Source organism: Musa acuminata, chromosome BXJ2-1 (genome assembly GCF_036884655.1).
Source record: "Musa acuminata AAA Group cultivar baxijiao chromosome BXJ2-1, Cavendish_Baxijiao_AAA, whole genome shotgun sequence".
In the NCBI taxonomy this organism is placed as follows: Eukaryota; Viridiplantae; Streptophyta; class Magnoliopsida; order Zingiberales; family Musaceae; genus Musa; species Musa acuminata.
In genome coordinates, this window is record NC_088338.1 from 8,204,098 (window position 1) to 8,227,405 (window position 23,308).

At 40.7% G+C, this 23,308-nt stretch overlaps 3 protein-coding genes across 4 annotated transcripts; 1 reads left to right on the plus strand and 2 right to left on the minus strand.

The window, feature by feature from the left end:
• Nucleotides 1–3,713: 3,713 nt before the first annotated feature.
• Nucleotides 3,714–5,711, minus strand: LOC135598760 (transcription factor bHLH75-like). The gene is made up of 6 exons (XM_065093045.1): nt 5,244–5,711; nt 5,043–5,162; nt 4,821–4,886; nt 4,684–4,752; nt 4,504–4,581; nt 3,714–4,007 (listed from the first exon to the last, which is right to left on the minus strand). The coding sequence occupies exons 1-6, from the start codon at nt 5,634–5,636 to the stop codon at nt 3,909–3,911; spliced, it is 825 nt and encodes a 274-aa protein (XP_064949117.1). The 5' UTR covers nt 5,637–5,711; the 3' UTR covers nt 3,714–3,908.
• A 3,478-nt stretch (nt 5,712–9,189) lies between these two features.
• Nucleotides 9,190–10,714, plus strand: LOC103992104 (transcription factor MYB62). Its single transcript, XM_009411698.3, has 3 exons — nt 9,190–9,674; nt 9,742–9,871; nt 9,991–10,714. Exons 1-3 carry the CDS (start codon nt 9,530–9,532, stop codon nt 10,595–10,597), a joined length of 882 nt encoding a protein of 293 aa, XP_009409973.2. The 5' UTR covers nt 9,190–9,529; the 3' UTR covers nt 10,598–10,714.
• A 4,007-nt stretch (nt 10,715–14,721) lies between these two features.
• Nucleotides 14,722–21,922, minus strand: LOC103992093 (mannose-6-phosphate isomerase 2). Of its 2 annotated transcripts, XM_009411687.3 has the most exons (5): nt 21,418–21,903; nt 21,031–21,198; nt 19,470–19,682; nt 16,620–16,886; nt 14,722–15,321 (listed from the first exon to the last, which is right to left on the minus strand). In XM_009411687.3, exons 1-5 carry the CDS (start codon nt 21,835–21,837, stop codon nt 15,001–15,003), a joined length of 1,389 nt encoding a protein of 462 aa, XP_009409962.2. In that variant the 5' UTR covers nt 21,838–21,903; the 3' UTR covers nt 14,722–15,000. The 2 variants fall into 2 exon arrangements, with proteins under 2 accessions (XP_009409962.2, XP_064949118.1); XM_065093046.1 differs by lacking the exon at nt 21,031–21,198 and having other exon boundaries at nt 21,418–21,922.
• Nucleotides 21,923–23,308: the final 1,386 nt, after the last annotated feature.

Below are 23,308 nucleotides of genomic sequence, written 5' to 3' on the forward strand. Positions count from 1 at the left end.
ACAAAAGAGCCGCAGAGTGATGCATCTGTTGTGGTCCTGAAGTTTGGATAAGATAATAACTGGTGCAATCGCTTATTACTGATACCAGTCTTCACCATGTTAGGTTTTGACAATTCCATGCTTTGCCTTCGGCTTCCATTAAAAAGATTTATGGCGAAAAGGAAATGCTACCTGTTACGGTCAGTAACTGTTCAGCCGTGGCCTTGGGGCCATCGCGGCTTGGTCCGGGTCCAGAAGGCAATGGTCAACAGGTAGGGGAGGCAGCTCCGCCGTTGCTTCAGGAAGAGGCGGCACCGTCTCGCACCTGCACACAGGTCGGGCCGGGAGCTCGGCCCGACCCCTCCGACGATCAAGTTAGAAAAAGATGTGGAGGGGATTGTGGATGAGGCAGAAGAAGAGCCTCTGAGTGTTTTGTGTCTGAGTGAGTTCCTCTCTCCCTCTTTAGAGTTTTGGGGGTTTTTATAGATGAAGTTTGATGTTACCTGACGCGGTTGTCTGCAGGGTAGGACTGTATCTTCGGTGGCGTGGGAGGCCGAGCTACTGCAGGGTATGGCGTGCCTCGGGCAACGTGTCGCTCAGAAAGATGCTGTCAAGGCGTGTCACATCGCCACTTTTATCCCTATCACTACCTACCATAAACTCTCTTATGAACGTATGAATCAGATCTTGCAAGAAACTTAGAGTAGTGTAGTATAGTCTTTCTGTAGTATCGTGATCTGTGCACACGTTGTTGTCTTGCTGGTGAGAGGATAGTAAAAGACCCTTCGTGTTGCACATGTTATGGTATGGTTCTGTTCCCCAGCTAATTAGTCACATTTGAGACAGCTCTACTGGGATCAATGCTAAAAGGGAGGATCACCTAATCAGAAGCCAAAATGTCAACATGTGTGGCACATGCTTAGTTCAGAGCAGCATTTCCTCCTCAACCAGGAGTTGAATGCAGGAAAGGGACCCTCGAGAACTTGGATGTGGATGGAGCATATACTTTGGCATCCCAAAACACACCTCCATCCAAAGATTTGAATCTACAACCCTAAGTTTTTTATGATCGTTGTAAATAAAATATATTATTACTTGTTTTCGTCTCCACGTAATCTCTGTCTAAGAAGAAAACAGAAATAAATTATGATTTGAACTTACAAGATCCGACACAAGAATAACATATCGATATCTTTCGATAAACTATCGAGATCTTTATTGACTATGTTAAAGAAAAAAAAAAGGCTGACACCTTCTAATAAACATAGTAATAATTAACTATTGGTAGAACGTGCACCTCGGCATCTCTTGATTTAACTAATAGATTATTCAAGTCATACTACTTGTCAAGATAATCCCCAACCCAAAGAAACGAAAATAATTTGTAATGATAGCGTTGGGAAGTGAGCTATGTATTATGGGCTGTCTCAGCTGCAGAGCCCATCTGCTGTCGTTATATGGATCATTTCCTGGAATTCCATTGCCCGAAGCTCTTCGCAGCTCTTCCGATTTGAGATCGCCATTATCTTGTTATGTACGTGTCCACATACATGCATTGGTGCTTAGTATGGATCAAACGTTAAAGAAACGTTATCTCAATCTCGCCCACTGTCAACCCTGAAGTGTGAGCAGCAACCTTTGAGCACGAAGGCCCTGTGCTTCCCACCATCTCGGAGCCCACGTGAGGATGTTCATGTACCGAGTTGATTAGGGTTTTTGAGTCATACAGGGTCCATCGACCACTTTCCTCTTGAGGAAGACTCCATGACCACTCACCTGCAACCTCCCATCAGGCATCAAAGAGCTCTCCACATTCTGGTGCCTCTGAACTTGGCCATATTACATCCTCAATCTCTCTCTATCTCTGCCGAACTATGCAAAAGCCAAATCCTGCTCATTTCTAATGATCTCAACCTATATAGCTAATGTGGACCACAGCTGCCCTTCCTCGGTTCATGCATGCCACCTTACAAAGGGATGTAAAATGGTTTAGAAGGCCTAAACAAAAGGAGATTATGACTCGTCTCTATCCCTCCCCATAGCGCGGCTCGGAGGGCTCCTCACCACGCATAACTCAGTCGCCTGAGGGACCACAGAACGTTGTCCCCTCCCAAAGGAAACCGACCTTTTTCTCAACACCCAAGTGCAACGCATTTGGCTAACTCTCTAACCCGGCTTTCAATTCTCCATCCGCTCGATGGATCGCATCCACTACCCAAAATTTCTTTTCCACCATCTCCATTGCTTGGCATCAGCCGATTCGTAGATGTCGTTCTCGCAGTCCGCAGTCATCTCGCTGGACCATGCAAAACTACAGGCCGCGACTACGACGGTTTTGGAGTGTTCTTCTGTGGAGAGGATGAAGCATCGGTTAATTAATATAGTTTGAAATTTCAGTAGATGTGGACGAAGCAGACAAAAGCAAGCGCCGAATGTTCACATATTCCCATCTGGTCTCAAGATATTTCTCCTTCTCGTAACAAAGGTTTTGCAGGTTTCAACCAACGATTATCATCCGCCAACTAAGATAGCTAATTCTTATCTCCACAGCTAGCTATAATGGAGAACAAACAAATGTGTCGTCGCCATCAAGAATGAAGATAGCAGAGCTGGGGAAGCTGCATGGCAATTGGTATGCCTCTCCCTGAGGAGTGGTCAGGAGGGATCTACTTATGATGCCAAGCATATGAGAGAGAGAGTCCTTATATATTGCTACAGTGATGGAGTGTTGTGGTGTGATTGAAATCTCAAAAACCCATCACCTTTGCTTTTTTCTGAAAAAAAATAAAAAACTTTATTGATGAAATATGGTGTACAATTATCTGTTCTGATATCAATTCCTGCAATTTGGCATGATAATCAAACCGTTCAATACAAATTACTATACCTAATATGAATTGGGTTTTCGTCTCATCCATGGCTTTTGGATGTTCGATGTCACAATTTCTAGATGTTGCTTTCACAGTCGTCGGCCGTCGCGGGCTGCGATCACGATCGCTTTGGACTTACCTTCGACAGAAATGTTTAACTAGATGTGGTTTCATCGATACCTCTGTGTATAACAGACAAGTATTTCGTCTTCTGTGCACCGAATTGTTCGCATGTTTGCATTAGAATCCCAATCAATTTTACTTGAGATCATGGCCATGTCCTACCCAACATGGCCATGCACGCCATCCATGTCCAATCGCCAATTGATGGCCGTCATCACCTTAGCTAACGCTGGATAGGATAGCCACCTTAACAAGAAGGAATGTATTGCTTTCAAGCAATTATGTCACTTTGTTTCTTGCTAAACTATGATTACTACATTAACATGTGAGTCAACGATATGGATAGTCCAATGCTCATGACGCCATCCCTTACGTATTGTGTGCATCGAGGATTAGGTTTCTCTCCGGTACGCCTCTATCACCAGCACTGGTAGTGGCAACCATCTTCACATCTTTGTCGTCCATGACACATCTCAATCGTCGGTGTGAGCTGCATGCGTTTGTCACCAGCACTGTTTGACCTGCTTGTATATCGGATTAACCATTCAATGAGTAGAAGCAGCTTTCTCCGAGGAAGTATGGAACGATTTGACGGCTCAGAGTCGATGGCAGAACGTAAAACGGGAGAAGAAAATAACAATAGGAGTCCAATATATTACTATGTGACGATGACAATACATGGAACCGACAAAGAGGTTGAATACAATCATACATGACCAAATGAAAAGGAACAGATTGGTCTGTGTGTGTGTGAGAGAGAGAGAGAGAGAGTTTTGCTAAGGCCCACACATGTGCGAAGGAAAGCAAATAGCTCGTATGCACGTGAGCCATGCATGGATGCCGGGAAATAGACTTCTTGAGCTGAGGTTGGGAGAGGAAGCGAGAGTGCAATGTATGTGGTCAGAGACATGGAAGTGCCAAGAGCCGAAAGCCGAGTCAAAAGGAGGGCATCGATATTGAGTGGACGCTGGTGCAATCCCCATGTCCCTTTCTCTGCGCTCTCTCTGCCTCTTCCCCCTCGTATGCTCCATCCACCTGCAAGAACATGAGAAACACAGTTCATCAACCCATCAATCATCGACTTCGTTTCATGTCATCGTATGTGCATCTACAGCCTGTTGCTTGTCCCACTTGCATCCTCCACTCATCTTCTCTCTACAACTTTTGACTCGAAGATACAAGAAAGAGTCAGAAAGCTTGGTTGAAATCTGTGTGCTTGTGGGAGGCCACAAACGAGTTGTGTTGCATCATCCATTCAGCTTCAGGTATATATAAATATATGCATCCCGACCATTCTTTAGTATTATCGATCACCTTGTTTAATGTCAGAGGTAGTTAAACTTCTTTCACATAGGTTCCCGACATAGTTGAAGATTGACAAGACTGTTAGAATCTCGTCCTCTCCAACCATCCTAGCTAGATTGTATGTGTGCCACATCTCCTAAAGTAGAACAGTCTTTTGACTATTCTATTAGCTTGGACAGCATAACATGTGGTGGGTAAAACTATTGAGTTCTCTCTGGAGGTTCACCTGAGTTATTGCGATGGCTTCCACACCCAAGCTGTAGTCGTAAAAGGAGCTCGCAGCCGAAAGTTTCATCGAAAGAAACTGCGTCAGCATCAAAAATTAGATGTCTACATGCGTAGAATGAACAGAATAGATATGAGAACAACATTTTGAGAAGTGGCGAATGAATGAATGGCTTCTTACCTCAACTTGGTTCTGCAGTGATTGCACATAGTTGATTATCTCATCCAGCATCCCTGCCATACCCATCGTCTGCAAAAAGAACACATGGAGTTGCTTCAGAAAATTGAAGGTGGAATCACCAAAGCTTTAGCAACTACCTTGTAGCATCCAGGAACAAGGTCTTGTAAACATCTCATTCTTTCATTGATCTTCCTCCTCCTCACCTGAAGTCATGTCAGTATATATGATCATAAGCTCATCAAAGCGTTACATGCTAATTAATCTGGTCTTGTATCAACAACAGGCTATCAATAAGGAAAAGTTACACTATCTAAAAGCTAGCATGAGTCATTGTCACAAAATGAAAGGTATGTGCTTACCCTCTCAGCTAGGCTGTGGCTGTCAGTGGCTTGGCCTCTTCTTGCCCTCACATGGACTACCTCCTTTGGCTTCCCTGCTTCCTTCGAATTGCTTTTGCGTCTTCTCCCACTCTCGGACCCCTGAAAGGAAAACGAGACAACATGAGCTCCCAACAATTAACTCGCAAGGACTTTGACAAGAGAGCGTACAACTGTACGTACGTTCTTTTTCTCAGTGTTAACTTCTGCCGATCCAATCACCGAGTAGACCTCTGAAAAGTTGTGGGAACTCGCATTCGATTCCGCGATCATCTTCCTTTTCCTGCCTCCATGACTCTGCTCTCCAACAGATCCCGCAGGCTGCGACTCCGCAATGGGTTTTTGGCGTTCTGCAGGCGGACCGGTCAAGTCATCGATATATGGAATCGAGAACTCGGACTGATGAGGCAAGTAGTACTCCTCGGAGTAATCCATCAATCCCATGCTCGGGCTGTGCATAGCCGAGCCATTGAGCTCCGCGAGCTGCCTCATCAGCTCCAAGTTGGTGTCCATCTCCATGAAAGGAAGAGAGGGCTTAAGACACTCAAATCTCTCCGCGTCCGCGAACTCCCCCATGGATGCAGAACGGACGACCCCAACGGTACCAAAGAAGACTGCGAGGATAAGTATAAGAGGGAGGGAAGGGCGGGGGGCCTCGGAGGCCTCCTATATAACCTGGTTTCTGAACGTGTATGAATTAGCTGCGCTGCAGTAGTCGCCAATGCAAAAGCAGGGCACGTGGCACATCCAGTTTCGGTCGCTGATGTTCTTGTGGCTTCTCCTCGCAGACTGTACCCACAATTATTGGATTCGTGTGCTAGAAAATTTTATGAGGAGCATTTGATCACAGGACAGTGGTAGCTGGAAGCCACAGTGGAAAGTGGAGGTGGAGCGGACGGCGTGAGACTTCCGAACAGTAAGAAGGATGTCTATGGGGCTCCATAATCTAAAACCCGTCCCTTATCTTGGATGTTGATCCTCATTTTGGACCATGCATTGTCAGCTCAGTTATGAATCCCAGTTTTACATCCAATATCGTCTAAAGATCAAACTAGAGTTCGAAGCTGCGGTGAATCAATCTGTGGCAGAATCTAAAGGTTCTACGTACTTCTAATTGGCACCAGTATTACAATTACGTTCTTCCTCTGTAATGCCTCAACTTAGTCAGGTTGGTAGAAAATACTGTGATATATATAATCAGTCAACGGTGAGTCTTACTGAGAAAGATTTGGAGAAGTCCACATTAGTTACTCTTCATTATTATACAGAGAGATGCAATAGGAAATTGACCCCGAAACTAGAACTTTCTTATCAGTCAAACTCCCCACATAAATTACAGGCCCACCTCACAATAATCCCATCGTTGTACACCAACTGCTACCAACTATACTTGTTTGAGCCGCATAGCTTATCCACTCTAATATGGTGATGAATCCGCCCACGGGTACATCCTCCTGCAACATTTCGAGCATTTTGCCTCGATATTATGGTGCATGGAAAATGATAGGTGGACAGAGAACTATCATCCGAATACTCGTACGTACACATGATGAAGTACGAGGCCTGGGTATCGGAAGGTGCATATTTACATACAGCATTGAGTTATCGAGCATAGTAAAGAGAGAGACTTCTTTTGGCTCGTTCCACATAAAGAGAGAGGGTGGGGCAATCGGCACTTTCTGCAAGACATGGCTCTGGTTTTGCAGTTAGGGAGATATCTGCATCACGCAATCAAAGCGGTCCTTCAGAGATAAGAACTAGGTTTGGTGTGATCAGTAAAACCTTTGAATTGAAGTTTACCCACTGCATTTATATCTTGTGCATCTCTCCATAACCATCGAAGAGATCGAGCTCTTTAATGGTTATGGGAAGTACCTGCAGCGTTCTTCTCTCTGCTGCCTTTGCTTTGCAATTCTGGTCATAAGATGAAATCTAAATTAGGTTCTGATCTGATGGTCCTCGCTGAGATAATTTCTTGCCTTATTCTGCCTTCCCTTTTCCTCCGCCCATTAGCTTTGAGTTCATGTCCACTATCAACAGACGATCTCTAACTCCCTCGAGCCTGATGATGCAGAGAAGTCACCGGAGCGGGAGAAGAAAGGAGACAGAAAAAACAAATAATAATAATTATATATATATATATATATATATATATATATATATATAATATACGCAGGTGATTGCTTAATTGAGGCCTAATCCATAGTTATGTTCGGCCCATTCCATAGACGACGATTCCGTATGGTGTTAAGCTATAGATATCCCATTTGACTTCAACCAGCTGGTTTAGCCTTCATCTACAGAATCCACAATGAACATCTGACAAAAAAGGAGAAGAGGTGATGCCATTCTCCTCCATCATCTTTCTTTTATCTTGTCCTTTATGAACAGAAGAGGTATTATCTTCACTATTATGGGTGTCGTCACCATCAGCCAATCCTGAAGTCAGTTGAAACAATCACAAGTATCATGTGGATCGTGGACTTCCTAGTCGGTAATACTTCTCTCTCTCTCGCTCTCTCTCTCTCTCTCTCTCTCTCTCTTTTCTTCTTCTTATGATGGAGACTTCCAAATGATACATTTAAAACATCGAATTGCTTTGTGTGAATTCGTGCATGCCAAGGAATTGCAGAGGTAACAGGAAGTGCTCGGAATTTGCTGTTCTTCTTGTTTAGGTAGCCGAAGACTTTAATCATTGTTTACACAATCAATTGAGCTATCTTCGAATAGATTTGAATAACCATGCTTGTAATCTAACATCTCTTAGATTAAACAACACATGATCCACCTACTTCCTACAATCATACGCTACTAAAGCAGGGCATGCCAAACCAACAAAGTAGCACAATGCAGGCTTTAAATTTAGCAGCAATCGTCATCTAGATATGCTGATTTCTCCAAGACTACTGCTGTTGACAGTATTCTCACTTAAAGAAGAATAATTTTGTACAATGATCCAGCTATAAAAGCATCATTTGGTGATTAATTTAGTGTTCCTGGTGGAGTTGGCCAAAGTGATGCTGCCATTTCTTATCCCTCTTCTTATCCTCATTTCAATCTTTGGCATCACTGGATGACTGACATGACTCTTGAGATTGGACTGATGGGAGAGTGAGAAGTTCCAACCGGGAAGCACGTCAAGCGTTGTCACCACCTGCCGACCAGGTTGTGCTTAGGATTTCATCCAGTTGAGCACAACCAAGCGAATGAAATCAGATAAATGGACCACTCGGTCTCTCCTTCTCCGCTTGTTTCATCCGAGGAGTTCACCAACGATCTCCAATTGCAAGTCCATCAGAATCTGAGGAGTTCGCCATGGATTGTCCTGCCAGAATCTGCTGCAGGGCTTCACATTACTGTCTGGCAATGGGACATACCTTACATATGATTGATCCGATACTGCTCCATCCTTCTCAACCATTGCTTTGGGTATAACAAGCGTAAGATGCTTGTGGGATTGTTAAGGAATATATAGTCTCCAAGGAAATTTCTCACAAAGAAATCCAGCGGGAATAAGATACTCTGTGCTGTCTCGACATGTATCATGTTGTGTCTGCACTAAACAGCTATTTGATGGCAGTAAATCTTACAATGAGGATATACAATTGAGGTGGCAATCACCTTAGATGATCGACAATGCTTTTGTCATTTAGTATGGAATTAGACAATACCTTAGCCAACTTGGATTTGCAGAGCTTTAACAAAGCTTTCTTGCAGGCTTTAGTACATGCAATCATCATTTTGTGGAGTCCTTCACTTAGCCTTAGGCTTTCTAGGCTTTGAAATGGAATTGTGGTCCATGAAAAGCTTTATATATATATATATATATATATATATATCCAAAGCACCGGATGAAATAAGAAAATAACCATAAGATTGGCCAAATATGAAGTCGAATAGACTGTGCTACTCACAGCCTACACATCTGCTTTAGTTTCTTGCATATAGGTTATGATATCAGCAAGCACTTACAAACTGATATGATAAGAAGGCTAATCGAAGCACCAGTACTGCATGTGCAGGAAAAGATGTTCCCGTCATCGAGGTTTAATGAGAACTGAGTTCGAAGGGAACATGTTCTTATAATTCCAGCACCTTGAACGCCGCCGCTTAATGTCTTCTTCCTCCCAGAAATCTGAACTCAACAGTGTCACGCCTTGCAGAGAACTTGTTTGGTGAAACACGTTTCCACATGAGAGAATCTAGAAAAAGTTGCCAATCCCCCGAAGAAACTTGAATCGCTTTGTCTATATTCCTCCACCTCCTGTTTTTTCAACCAAGATTTTGACTCGGAGCATCAGAATTCCTTTTAAGATTTGCCACGAGTCAAAAAAAGCAAGCCACATCCGAATGAGGCCTACGAATCACTGCTAGTCTTTGGGCCCCTTGGAGTGGTCTATAAATCTTGGGAACTCGGCTCTCTTGCTCTTCCATGTAGCCTCTGCAAGAATCCCTCGTAGAGAGCAAGAATGTCTGGGAAAAGGGGATCATCCAACAAACATGAGGACATGAAGCTAAGGAGAGGTCCCTGGACTCTGGAGGAGGACACTCTCCTCGTCCACTACATTGCCTTTCACGGCGAAGGTCGCTGGAACCTGCTCGCTAGGTGCTCAGGTAATCGATCATCATCTCACCTACCTTTCATGATCTATCTATGACTAACCTTCTGCTGATCGTATAGGCTTGAAGAGAACCGGCAAGAGCTGTCGTTTGAGGTGGTTGAACTACTTAAAGCCCGATATAAAGCGAGGCAATCTCTCTCCCGAGGAACAGCTCCTGATCCTCGAACTCCAGTCCAAGTGGGGGAACAGGTAATCATCGAGGCTCTAAGCCTCAGGTAATTTTTTACAGCCTAACCGGCAATCAACATGGCATCAGATCCAACTACGTTGTTGTAGCTTTCCTTTACTCTCATGATGTTTACATGTAGGTGGTCACGGATTGCACAATACTTACCGGGGAGAACCGACAACGAGATAAAGAACTACTGGAGGACGCAGACGCAGAAGCAAGCAAGGCAGCTCAAAATCGACGCCAACAGCACCGTGTTTCGTGATGCAGTACGATGGTGCTGGACGCCGAGGTTGCTGGAGCAGACGATCTCTCCTCAGCCCGCGCAAACTCCGCATGCCGACACGACCGCCACGGCGATCGACCATCCTCCCCGAGACCTCGTCCAAGAGTTGTTCCGACCCAGCACGCATTGCCGATTCGAGAGTCGCAGCTCGTACGAGCTATCAGGAGCAGAGGTTCGCAACCCGAGCACCTCATCAGCCCAAGTCTCAGGCTTGCCGGAATCCTCGTGGAAGCCGGTGGCCGAGCTCAGTGGCATCGAGTTCAGTCCATTCCACAGTGGCAGCTCCGACGACAACGCCCACAGCTTAGGAGCCTGCCGCCTACCTCCCATGACGGCATCGGCAGATAGCTATGCAACATCCGGTTGCACGGCTACTTACAATAATTGCATGAACAGCGTGGGAGACAGCTTGTGGAGCATGGATGAACTGTATGGAATGCTGAATACGTGGATGGGGTAGAATCTATTAATCCTTTTGGTCACGACTCCCATAGATATATGTGGCTTAAGGTTCCTCATGTTTTTCTCTTTCTTTCATTTGGGGCCTCGAATAAGACTTCACATCTTCTTCTTCAAACTGCTTTTGGCCGAAAGAAGCAGATGATGGGATATCGAGTGGGGTACAGAAAGGCATGGATGATGGAATTGTTGACTTGAGTTCACAACACAGCAGCCATGGATGGAAAGTGTGGCATGCAGCTTCTTCTTACATAACACAATAATAATTAGGATTAAGATTGATTTTAGCCCATTTAATTTAATTTTGATATCATTTAAATTTTTATGATTTACTTATGTCTTAAATAATTCTTATATTTTTAAAAATATAATATATAAATCCCTCCCGTCAAGTCTTAGTTAACGAATGTTTGATATAATGATACATATAATTATTTTAAAAAAAATATTTTAACCTCTATGATTTTGTAATCGCTTGTGGTTTTATTTGTATATAAAATAATCAATATATTTTAAAAAAAATAGCATATAAGCTCCTCCCGTTAAGTTTAAGTTGATAGACATTAGAATATACTTACATGGCATGCTGTCTCACAATAAATTATTAATATAATGATATATATAATTTAAGTAAAAAAAAAAACTATTTTGTCAAAGAAGATGAAACAGTGGAGGTCATAGCGATAGACGAAGATGGAGAAACAGAGTTACGAGAGACCGAAGGCAGAGATAAGGGAGAGCTAAACCACCACATCGTAGGCACAATGGGTGGGAGCACGGGAGAGAATGAAGTGGGAGGGGGTGGAGACGAAGATGTCTAGGAGTAAGAGGGACTAGGAGACCATTGCATACATAACGTTAAACTAGTCGACGCACATCCCATGAGGTAGGACCGGAAGGTCTTAAGCTTATTGTTAGCATGGGAGAGGCTGTGTGCGTATGACGCGTTGTTAGGTAGCAACGACTCAGTGTTGTTGCTCGTGGTTACTTCCATGACGACGCCTATTCCGCCCATTGATGATAGTCTTAATTTTTTAATTTAAATTATATATATTATTATATTCATGGTTTATTATGAGTTAGCATATTACATCAACCGACTCTAACATTTCTTAACTTAGATTTAACATGAGGGGTTTATATACTATATTTTTATAAGTGTAGGGATTATTTTAGATACGAGCAAAATCATAAGGGCTTAAGTGGTCCATGACCAAAACCACAAGGGTTAAAATATTTTTTTTAAAACTTAAATTATACGTATCATTATATTAATAGTCTATTATGAGTTAATATATCTAACTTTATATATTAACTCAAACTTGACGAGATAAACTTATATATTATATTTTTAAAAATATAAATATTATTTTAGATAAACTTAAATAATTTATTATCAAATTTAAGAGGTTGAAATGGCCTTAATTATTATTGTCAAGTTGTTCCCTGAGTATAAATTGTAAAGGACAGTCGAGTTGGCAACTACAGGAATTTCTTTTGGAAGCGTCTTTACATGATTGGATGGCATCATTGGCGTGACATACGGAAGAATGGTGGGTCAGACGCAATGAGGGGTGAGAGGGGTTTGATGCCCCCATCATCTCTACGAGGTGTGATGGGTGACTCCGACGAACGAATTGGGTCTTTCTTTTGTAAAGAGCAGCGAATACTGGTCGCACATCTTAACGTATTGCAAGGGTTATAATTATCATCGTCCATGGAAATAACTATGAATCCTATTATCACATTGTCTTTTCCTCTTTCTTTAAGACTAGTATTGCACCAAAGTCTTTCATCTATTCTCTCGGCGGTCCATCTCGAAGAAGCACTCCATAGATAGATGATGTGTCTTGTCGTGTCAGAAACTATCGTCAATTCTATATTATGCAATTGATCCAAAGATAATTGTTTCTTTCAGAGTGAATTCGTACCGAGTGAAAAATCCTACAAAATTATACTATGGTCATATCTAAATATTTAAATTTTATAAATTTTTTTTTATGTTTAAGTTATTTTTTTTTAAAATAAACTTAGTTTCAAGTGTAAAAATGAGTGTATGTTTAAGTGAACACGATAACATCGTAATCATAATAGTCAGGCTTTAATAGATATTAGAGTTGAATAGATTGATCGATTGCTTTAGATTTGAATAGATATTGTATGTAAAGTTTAATTACATACTATCTCTTATATTTGGATCCTATTAGCATCATGATTTTTATACTTATTAAATCTATATTGAGATCCCTATAATTCTGAAAGTGAAATAAATAATTCTATCTGATCTACCGTCGTTAGTTATATCGATAGAAAACACAAGGTAAAAATATTTTTTTAACATCTTTTCTATTTTCTGCGAAGTTAAAATTATATAATTTTTCTTTCACTTTCAATGTCATGCATTATGTTTTTCATCAATACAATTAACAGTGTTAAAATAAATAAGATTATTTTATTTTATTTTTAAAACTATATAAATTTTTTAAATATGAGGATCATATATTAATGAGTCCAAGTATAATAAAAATATATATAATTAGCCTCATGTAAATTAATAAGCCAAAAGTATGCATAATATATTAGAATAGATAATGTTGTTGCACTTGCTTAGGATGGCATGACAAAAAGTGGCCGACGATCTAAAACGAGGCGCAAATCAAAGCAAAGATGATAAGATTCAACGAAATTATCTCCCTCGGTCCTTCCACGGTACATTTGCGGGTCCCACTCGAACCTAAATCAAGAAGTTTGAAGGGTGTAACCAATCTCAATTTGCAAATGGCGACTCTAATGGCACGTGGGAAAAATGCGAAGATCGAGGAGTGAGATGATATGACGTGACATGAAATAGGCAGCCAATCAATCGGGATGACTTGAGGTCGCCAAAACTTTGGTCATTGTTTAGTTCCTTTAGTCACCTCTTCTCTTGGACAATATGCGTCACGTTAACGATGTTGATATTATATATATATATATATATAATACTCTTTATAAAACCCATTAGGATGGTAATAATTTTAAAGGTATTTTATTTTTTTTAATATTATAACTTTGTTTTAGTTCAAAATAAAATACATTGTTAATTATTTAACTAATTTTATATATTACATTAAAATTTACAAGAATATATAATTAAAAATTGAATAATAATGAGGTCGGAGTTAATATGTATCGAATCTAACCTTAATTCAATCCAAAAACATAGCCCAATCTATATCACTCAATTCTTTCGATTATTAGAAATACTGGATTAATGGCATCGCTTGATTTTTCTCATTTCATTTCAGGATGTTTCCTCGATGCTGCTCATGATGACTTTGTGTGGTTCGAGCGACCAAACGCAGGAGGATGACACAACCGATGCACACCGGTGCGGTCGAGGAAAGAGGTTGACGAGACATCTCCGTAGAATTCCAGTACCAAACCCCCGGAAGAGTTCACGCGGCGAAGGCGCATAAGCCACACGACTCAGAGCCCTGTTCTGATCGCCGATCGAGAGCTGTTCCAGGTCGCCGTCTTCCTCACCGAAGCAACTCTCGGTGACAAGGACATGACGCAGGGATGGAAGAGATGTCGTTCGAGGCGCTTTCTCTAACATACTAACCGGTGAAAGATCGCATCTGAACGTCGAATCGGAGTGTTCTTCAGAGAAGTTTTGGTGATTAGACTTGGCGATGCGTCGTGCTCATCTTTTTGACCGACCTCTCTCCGAATGCTTTGGCATGTTAAGATCAAGACGTGCGTTGACGATCAACACAACGGGGTGAGCTTTGCTTTCAGAAGTAGAATTCCTCGTCATTGCCTACATGATCCAGCGGGAGAGGAAGATGACAGAAAGGCCTAACTTATCAAGAAGAAAATGCCACTCTTACTCAATTAAAAATCAGCACAGTGATAATTGAAGCAAAACAACATATATTATCTCCACTCCAACATTCAAGTTTGGAAACATAATAGAAAAACCTGTCTTCATAGTTAAATATTTGGAGGCATACCTTCCTGAGTTCATATTTTTCCATGACATAACTTCTACATCAGAAGAAGAAGTTCAATATTTGGAGGCACACCTTCTTAAGTTCATATTTTTCCAATGACATAACTTCAACATCAGAAGAAGGAACAAGGTACAAATAATATGAATATTATTGCAATTAACCGTTCCACCACATGCTTCAGCAACACTTTTTACTTTTTCTAGGTAAACTATAAATATCTCAAACAACCAAATCTGCAGATTCCAAACTAAAAATCAATTTATCGGTTGTTCTGCTATACATCAAGGGAACATTTCTTTTATTCTTCCGGCACACTCCATGATACATGTGAACTAAGATTGATCACATAGTTGTGACGATCGTGGACGTCTCAATATTTAACCTTGTATTGTTGAAATTAAAGTATGCGCTAACCAAAGACCCGGTTGTTTACTCCAGCTCGATACAGATGAATCGGTGCATCAGCACTAGCAATCAGCCTAATCTCATTTTGAGCTGGCACAAAAAATGCATCCCCCTGAATGACCTTTCTTTCCTCGGCTGGAGAACTTATCTGCATTGTGCCCTCCCCGGCCACGATAACAAATATAGAGGGCCCTGGAATGGCAGAGAACACAACAGACTCTTTTGGTGGCAATAGGCAACGATCGACTTCAAACTCATCAAACGGAGGTGTATATCGTGAAACATAAGAATATATGGGGACCCCTCGAAGAATTTCAGGAAAGCCCTGCACAAGTTGTAAAAAAACACTATGCTAGTTTACTAAACAGGTAAATTAGTTGAATGGTCTAAACAAACAAAAATATATGTGGTTAAATTAATATTTACAGAAGAGCAAGCTCCTCATCCACGTGCAATCTATAAACATTGAGACTCTACAGAGTAGATAGTCATAGCCCATGGGTGGCATAATCGATCATTCCCACATCATAACATACGACCATCAACCAATCACAAAATTAAAAACCATAAACAGCTAAAATCCCTGGAAAATGAATTTAATAAGCATCAAAAACTAAGCTATGATGTTACATGATACTTACCTCAAGGAGCACGGCAAATAATAGACAGGTGCAAATGAAAAGGTACAAGAACAACTAGAATAGTGAAATGATAGACAAGGGAATAATGGTACAACATCAAAACCTACATAACGATATTGCATAACCCAATTTCCAACAACTTATGCATATGTTTAAGATATGCTTGTGTTCATCACACTTTGTCATCTTATTGCACCTAAAAAATATATAAATGTTTCAATCTCCACTAGAAATTGATCATTTCCTCTTGGTCACCTCAATAGAATATAAAATCAGAGAATTGTGCACCGATGAGGCTACTACATAGAGTATGGAAACTAACGTAATCTTCATCTTTCAACACAAATATTCATAGAGAATCCATGCAAGACTAAGAAGAGGGTTAGGATGTGCTAACACAATATTTAAAACACCAACACCTAAAACATCCTTTATGTGTAAAAAGCATGTTAATGATTCTTGAGTTGATTCAAGTTGGTCTATCCAAAAAGAAGCATAATAGTCAACCTAATTTCTGTAATTTGTATAAACAATTTTGCTATAAATAATAGCAGATTTCACATCTCCTTAGCTACCAACCATTAGTAAATGGAAAGAAATACTATTATAGTCCTTAAGATTGGTAAAAATTCTTGTTAATGATGACCAAATATAAGTGCAGTATATGAGCTTAAGATTATATACAATGATATCCAACAACAACCATGGTACCGTTTTGTTTGACATATATACAAAAGGTCTATCTAATGTTATGTTACCTGAAAAAATTCACAGAACCAGAAAACTCCCAATTATTCTTCAGACACATTCGCCAAAGCATTGGCAACACAAGACAATTATTAGAGACATCACAAAATGAAAGGCACAGATCACTAATCAATATGCTATAGGTTACTAACATGTCATGTGCCATTAATGGTTTCCTAAGCAATAAAATAAGAGCATATTTTAGAAAGAAAATTCTAAATTAAAATTAACAGACCTGTTTGTATGTTAGCATTGAACAAAGAGTTGGCACGTCTATGTACTTAGCTGTCAGTCCAGCTCGCACAACATTGTCTGAAGCAGCCATACATTCAATACAATCGCCCGAAATATAAGCATGAGGTTCATTTGAGCCAATATACAGTGCTTCGCCTGGGCTGAGCTTCACATAATTAAATAAGAAGGCTGCTATGACCCCAACATCAGCTTGATACTGCTTCTCCAGTAGTAATACAAGCTGTTCTTTCTCCGTTAATGTCCTAATCTGATTGAAGGGATAAAAATAATTCACAATTGTACAGTCAAAAAACAGCCAAAGCTGGGAACAGAGAAGTTCCAATATAATTTATCTCAGCCCTAATGTAGCTAGCTGCCATTATCTTCAAAAAAAGCTAATTGTTTCATCAGGGGAGAGAATAATTGATGAGATATATACCATCTTAAACGAAAAAGATCATTTAGAGTGAACATTAGAAAACAGTGCTAACCATCCTGAAAGTTCAATATATTACAACATGTTATATATATATATATATATATATATATATATATATATATATATATATATATATATATATATATATATATATATATATATCCACCTGCAGTTATCTTTGCATTGCATACTTCAATAGTATTAAAATCACTTCTGGTAATAAGGTATATTCATCCATATTATATTTAATGGCAAAGTGAGCACTTAGTTCAATCATGACAAAAAACGAAATATGTGTGAACTTAAAATGTTTCATAAAATGAAGAGTTTAGCATAGAAAAGGTTCTCAGATTAGTGATCCTATATCAGGTGAGTAGAACGTCAGCATCTGTAATATAAAAAAAATTAACCAATCATCCAAGTATTAAAGCTTCTCACAAGTTATTGTCAAGTGACTGAATTAAATTTAAAGGTGTTTCAGATAATACTTTCTAGCATTAGCAGATTTCTATATGCTTTCAAAGATCTTGAAGCAAGCTCAAACATCAAGATGCACTTGACTGCTTGTCATCTTCCAACATCCTTTGCTACTGTCCATAACACATTCTCCCTATTATTTTGCATGCTAGGTCCATATTCTTTTTCACCCCAACATTTCATTGTCTCAGTCCAAACATTTATCCATGACCTTGACCAAATCCTCCTTGAAACATTGCCTTTACCCTGACACAAACTGCCGTAAGTAATTTGTCATTCTTAGACTAACCTAAGATAACTCAAACCAATCACTACAACTCATCCTAAATGTTCCAGTACCTTCATTTACTCTTGTAATTGGAATTTTAAGACACCACTTACCCTCTACACAAGGGAGGGAAAGAAACTTCAATAACTGACTAAAGAATGTAGCTAATTGTGTCCAGATCAATGTAAACCACCTAATCTACATTAATTGATCACCATGTTTGACCTGATAACAATTGTCTAAATATGTAAAGTGGCAAGCTCATGAAGATCATTATTATCAAATAAACTATCATGTGAACATCACCATTTACATCATAACACATGCCAACCTACTGTAATGCATCTCTTACTAGTTACAACAACTAGTAGAGTTCTGTTCATAAGTATCGAGATATTCAAAATTAGAAATTATGCCCCCATAATTGCTGGAAGAAACAAAAACTATCAGAAGATGAATAAAAAGGTCCGCCTAGCAAATGTGACAAAGGGTTTACAGGAAGAAGCTTTGAGGAATAGAAAGGAATAGCTTGCTCGACAGGTTAACCTACAGTTGTTGAAACAGTCTAAATCATAAATAAACAAAGTACCCTTGACACCTGTATATCTTTGGATCTGAGAGACATAGTCAATATAGTTTAAACAACATTCCCAAATGAAAAACACTCTGCGCTCCACATCTTGGCACTGGTCCACTGAAGGCAAAGGCAAGATATAAAGGAAATAGTTAGGGACAGCAAACTACTTTTTGCCTATTGGATGACTTACACTCTTTCCACCTATAATTTGTGTTGGAACTCTAGTCTAGATGATTCTAGATTCAGCAATGGTGCTTCAGAGGTCTACTTAAAATGTTTTCTGGACAGTCCTATATTTAAGAAAAAGACATAAAAGAACAGAACATATAATCAATTTTTAAAGGACGAAAACAACTGACGTAACTCACTATGACAGTTCACATCATAGAAACTTGTAATTATTAGAACAGGATTAGTAATAAAGGCCTAAATGTCAAAATCTGACAGGACAATCACAACATCTAGTCGAAATATTAACTCTTAAGAATGCAGCAAACGAAACATAAGAATTTGATACAATATGCCAACTGAATCCACATAGCATGATCCCATTTCCCCAATCCAATATCAATAATCCAAAATCTTTCAGTTCTGTCGCATAAAGATACAAGGCCTCAATGTATTGGTCTTTAAACAAAAAAGAACTAGTGATTAGCAACAGCGTCAAAATATGAACTTTATTACAAACATTATAACCATACAAGAAGGCCAAGACTTGCTTCCTTCACCTTCAAACAAGAATTTTCCTCACAGAAATATATAACGGGCCAACTCAAATACACGGTGATAACCAGGATATGGATAAAGAACTGGATGTTAGGCATGCCTCGAGAATGCCAGAAATTATTATGCAAGATGTATAAGTTCCATAGCATCAACAAAAAGATCGCCATCAAAAAGAGAAAAAACAAGATTGGCAGGTACACCAAGTCGAGCCTTTTATAATAACAGAAATTGAAAAGTGTTCTTGTTTCCATCTAGAATTATCAGATTAGCTTGCAATCAGCAATAACCAGAGTGAATCATGCTATAAGTACAGAATTATGAAGGCAAACATAAAGTTTGCTTAATAACAGATAATTCTGTTTACCTTACTTTCAACATCTAAACGATCTTTTAGTTTAGGAACCAGTTCCAAAACAGCCTCTTTACTTGCTGACATAAGCTTAGTGAAGATTGATCGCAGAAGAGCTTTTGCATCCAAATATCCATCTAGATCTTTGCTGCCAATAATTTTGCTTGCCTCCTCATTACCAATCAGCTCTGTAATTTCTGGTACACCAACAAGGACATCCTTGAGCTCCTGCAGGTTTACAAGATACCATGGACATAACTGTCTGCCCAATGTTTCTTATGATATCTGTATTAACGATTGGAAACTGATATATCATAGATGAAAGTTACTATTTAGAAGATGGGAGAGAAAAAAAGCCTTCACAAACTTCTTCAATAAAATACACATCAGATACTTCTTCCAGAAGAGGAGGAAAACATGTGAAGATTTGCAACCATGAAATATGGGCAGGTCAGCATATAGCAAGATTGATGATAGGACATGGATAAAAAGAATATCATAATACATCATTTGAAAAGACTACATGGGTTAACATGTTTCACGTGTATTTAAACAGGGTACTCAGACAAGAGTGGCATTAAAAGCATGAAATGTTGATTAAGGAAAGGCATAAACAAAAAGTCATCAAAGATTAGAGGGGTAGCAAATGTGAAGTCTAGGAAGGTCTTTGTGATTAAAATCTGGGAAACAAGGAAGCTCATATGCCATGAATAATATCTAGCTACCAGAAAAAAGCATGAGATGCTTGAAACTTGAGTAAAAAAAGCAGTAACGAAGGTCAATAAAGTACTCAGAATTGATTTTGTAATAAGAATCAACATATGCAAAAGTATGTCCTAATAAGATAACGTCTAAGAGCAAAGTGGCAAAGATATCCTGGATGAACTTTTTTAAGCATGCCTAGGTAAGATAAGCTAAGAACACATAAAACAGAATGCTGTATGAACAATTTAAATAGCATCAGGCAAGAGTCTGAAACTCTGTTGATTCCAACAGTGGCATCAGGAGTACAAATGGCTGCACTAAAGCAATGAGAAGGAAGTAAAGTTCACATGTCCATCTAGTTGTTCAGCCCAATAAGCCATAAGGTAGCATAAAGTTATGAATCTGGAAAGACAGTCCTTCTTACATTCTGAATCCAAGATGTCTTGTTAAACCAGTAAGTTTTATAACACTAATCATAAAACAAATTCAGTGTGGATCATGAAGGTAATTAGAAACCATCAAATTTGGGATCTTGAGGAAGCCAATGTTATAACTTTCTATCCCTTTTCTGTTCAAATCAAATAAGAAAAAAGGCACACAAAAAACAGCCTAACATGTGAAGTACCATGGTAGACTAAATATAAGCTGTCAGTATAGATGACACATTTCATATTAATTTTTTTCATGTGTTTAATCATTAACAATGAGATATTCCCCCCGCCCCCCCCCCAAAAAAAAGGTGACTCTGGAGGAAAGTAATCATCACACTACAACAAGATTTTTCAAAAAGGCGATTATGACAGGTTAAGACGAATTGATCAGAAAACAACCAATAAATCCTGAAGTAAGACAAGAAAACTTCATTATGTACCTCAATGTTGACAAAACCACACAGCGCCCTGAACTCGGTTAAAGCAATCGCCATCTCTGGTTTATGGTTAGGATCCTTATAAACACTCGGCCGCATCTTATGAAGCATCCTTGCCAACTCCTTATCGGGGTGCGCCTGTATCGACAACGCTTTGGCTACCGACAAGACCTATTACCGATCGAATGAGAACAAAAAGAAATAGTAATTTAATGGCGAAGAACTTCAAACAGCCTATTTCAACACCAAAAGACAAAAAGACACGAATCTTAACAATAGAAAACTGCGAAAGAACATCAGGATCAATGAATAAACAGTATCAAACCCGACTCAAAGAATCGCAGTCGTATTGAGGAGAAAAAGAAAGAGCGGATAGAGTAAAGAAGCAACCTTGAACAAAAAAGGAAGGTTTTTCCCCCACTTCTGCACGACCTTCACACCCAGCGCGCCAGGGTTCTCCCCAATCCACTTCTTGAGCGTGACCACCCCGGGCGCCAAACACTCTGCCTCCGCCACCGCCGCCTCTGGTGACGCCACCACAAAGGACGGCCCCGATTCGTGCGTTCCCATCCAGAACTCGGCGTAGGGCCGGCCCAACTCAATCTCCGACCCGGAGTTGCCTTCGAACAGCCGCGCGACCGTCGATTCCTCCCCGAATCTACCCCAATCGTAGTTCTGGACCGAGCACCGCAACCGCAGAGGCCTCGGCGGCGCCTCCATGGCCTCCTCTACCTGATCAGGAGCCCGAAAACTTAAGCAAAGGCAAAGCCGTAGGCCGAAGAGAGGGCGAGGAAGGTTGCGGTCCGCCATTGACGAGCGCCGGCCTCGAGGATTTTAAAGCCGAGAGGGAAACCGGGGAGGATCGGGAGCAGTGATGGGCCCGGGTGGGACAACAGGGACCGTGAGGCGAAGCGAGGCGCGGCGAGGCGGCTCCGCTCCCCTGACGCCAGCCGCGTCGATCCTTTCCCTTTATAATAACAACTGGCCCCGAGCCGAGCCGAGCCGAGCCGAGCTGAGCCGAGCCGGTTTGTCGAGTCGGAAGCCGCGGCGGCCCCAAACGCGACGTAACGGGACGAGTGCGACGGTGACTCGGTATGGGGCACCCGTTTTAGACACTCGTATGACTTGGGGTGGGCGCCTCAATAGCAGTCCACCCGTGACATTTGAAGAAATCACGAAATAACCGGATACGGTCGCTCGCCATTAATGTGCTGTCCGTTGGATCGAAAAGGAGAGGTTGGTGATGGGGCCCGGGTAGTTATGGCGCGCGGTGAAGGTGGCGTTGATCGACGGCCGAGATGAGACGGTATTTATGATAAGGATGAACATGAGCTGTCACCTCAAACGCCGTGTTTGATGGTTCGGACTTTGGACGGTGGATACACATTGGATCTCGTTCCACCTCCACCCGCACGAACTTGCACGTATCGTAAAATAGACGGCACGGGAAATACAGGAATTTATTTTCTTTTCATAAATCAGACAAACTTATTAGTGTTATTTCACAGAAAAAACATTGATTAGATATTTGCAATTCCAAAGGAACAACTTGCAGAGACTCGGATTGGTGTAGAGAGCGAGTTGGCGTTCCATTGTGGAACTACTCGGCTTCTCCCACGTTAAACCCGTTGAATCATATCGAATGATCCAAAGAACAAATCCTTTCTTTTGATCTGTCAAACACTATAACTAAAGCACACCGAGATGCGTGTGTGTGAGCATCTGCTCCTCGCACGAGGAAATCGAGATAGAATAGAAGGATTGATTGTGGAGCGGTTCTTTTGATTTGTTTGATAGAGAGAGCATTATGTTTTGCCTCATCTTTGTAGGATTCTGTGGGCAAAGCATGGCATAGTCGTGCACAAAAGAAGAATTACTTGGAAGCTTGTGGGTTCCCAAAGTTCCATTTAGATCTCTGAAATTTCACCAAAAAGATGAAGAAAATATGGACGAGTCGGTGGGCGAAGCAAGAAACGAATGGCGTATTCGACGCCCTTAAACGTCGGCCAATCGTGACCTGAATCGCGGGGCGGACCCACTTGCGAATGAAACGAATTGGGCAGGAAGCAATGTGGCCAATGACACCTCTACACGCAAAGCGGCAGTCACTGCTGTATCTCATCTTCGGTACTTAATTAATTTCTGACGGCAATCGATGTGTTGCGTTAATAACATCACCACCCAATTAACTAAACACCATAAATCTAATCGATAGCAATGGCAGACGCAGCAATCTTCAGAAGCTATTGGAACCGAACTCAAAGAGAGAGAGAGAGAGAGA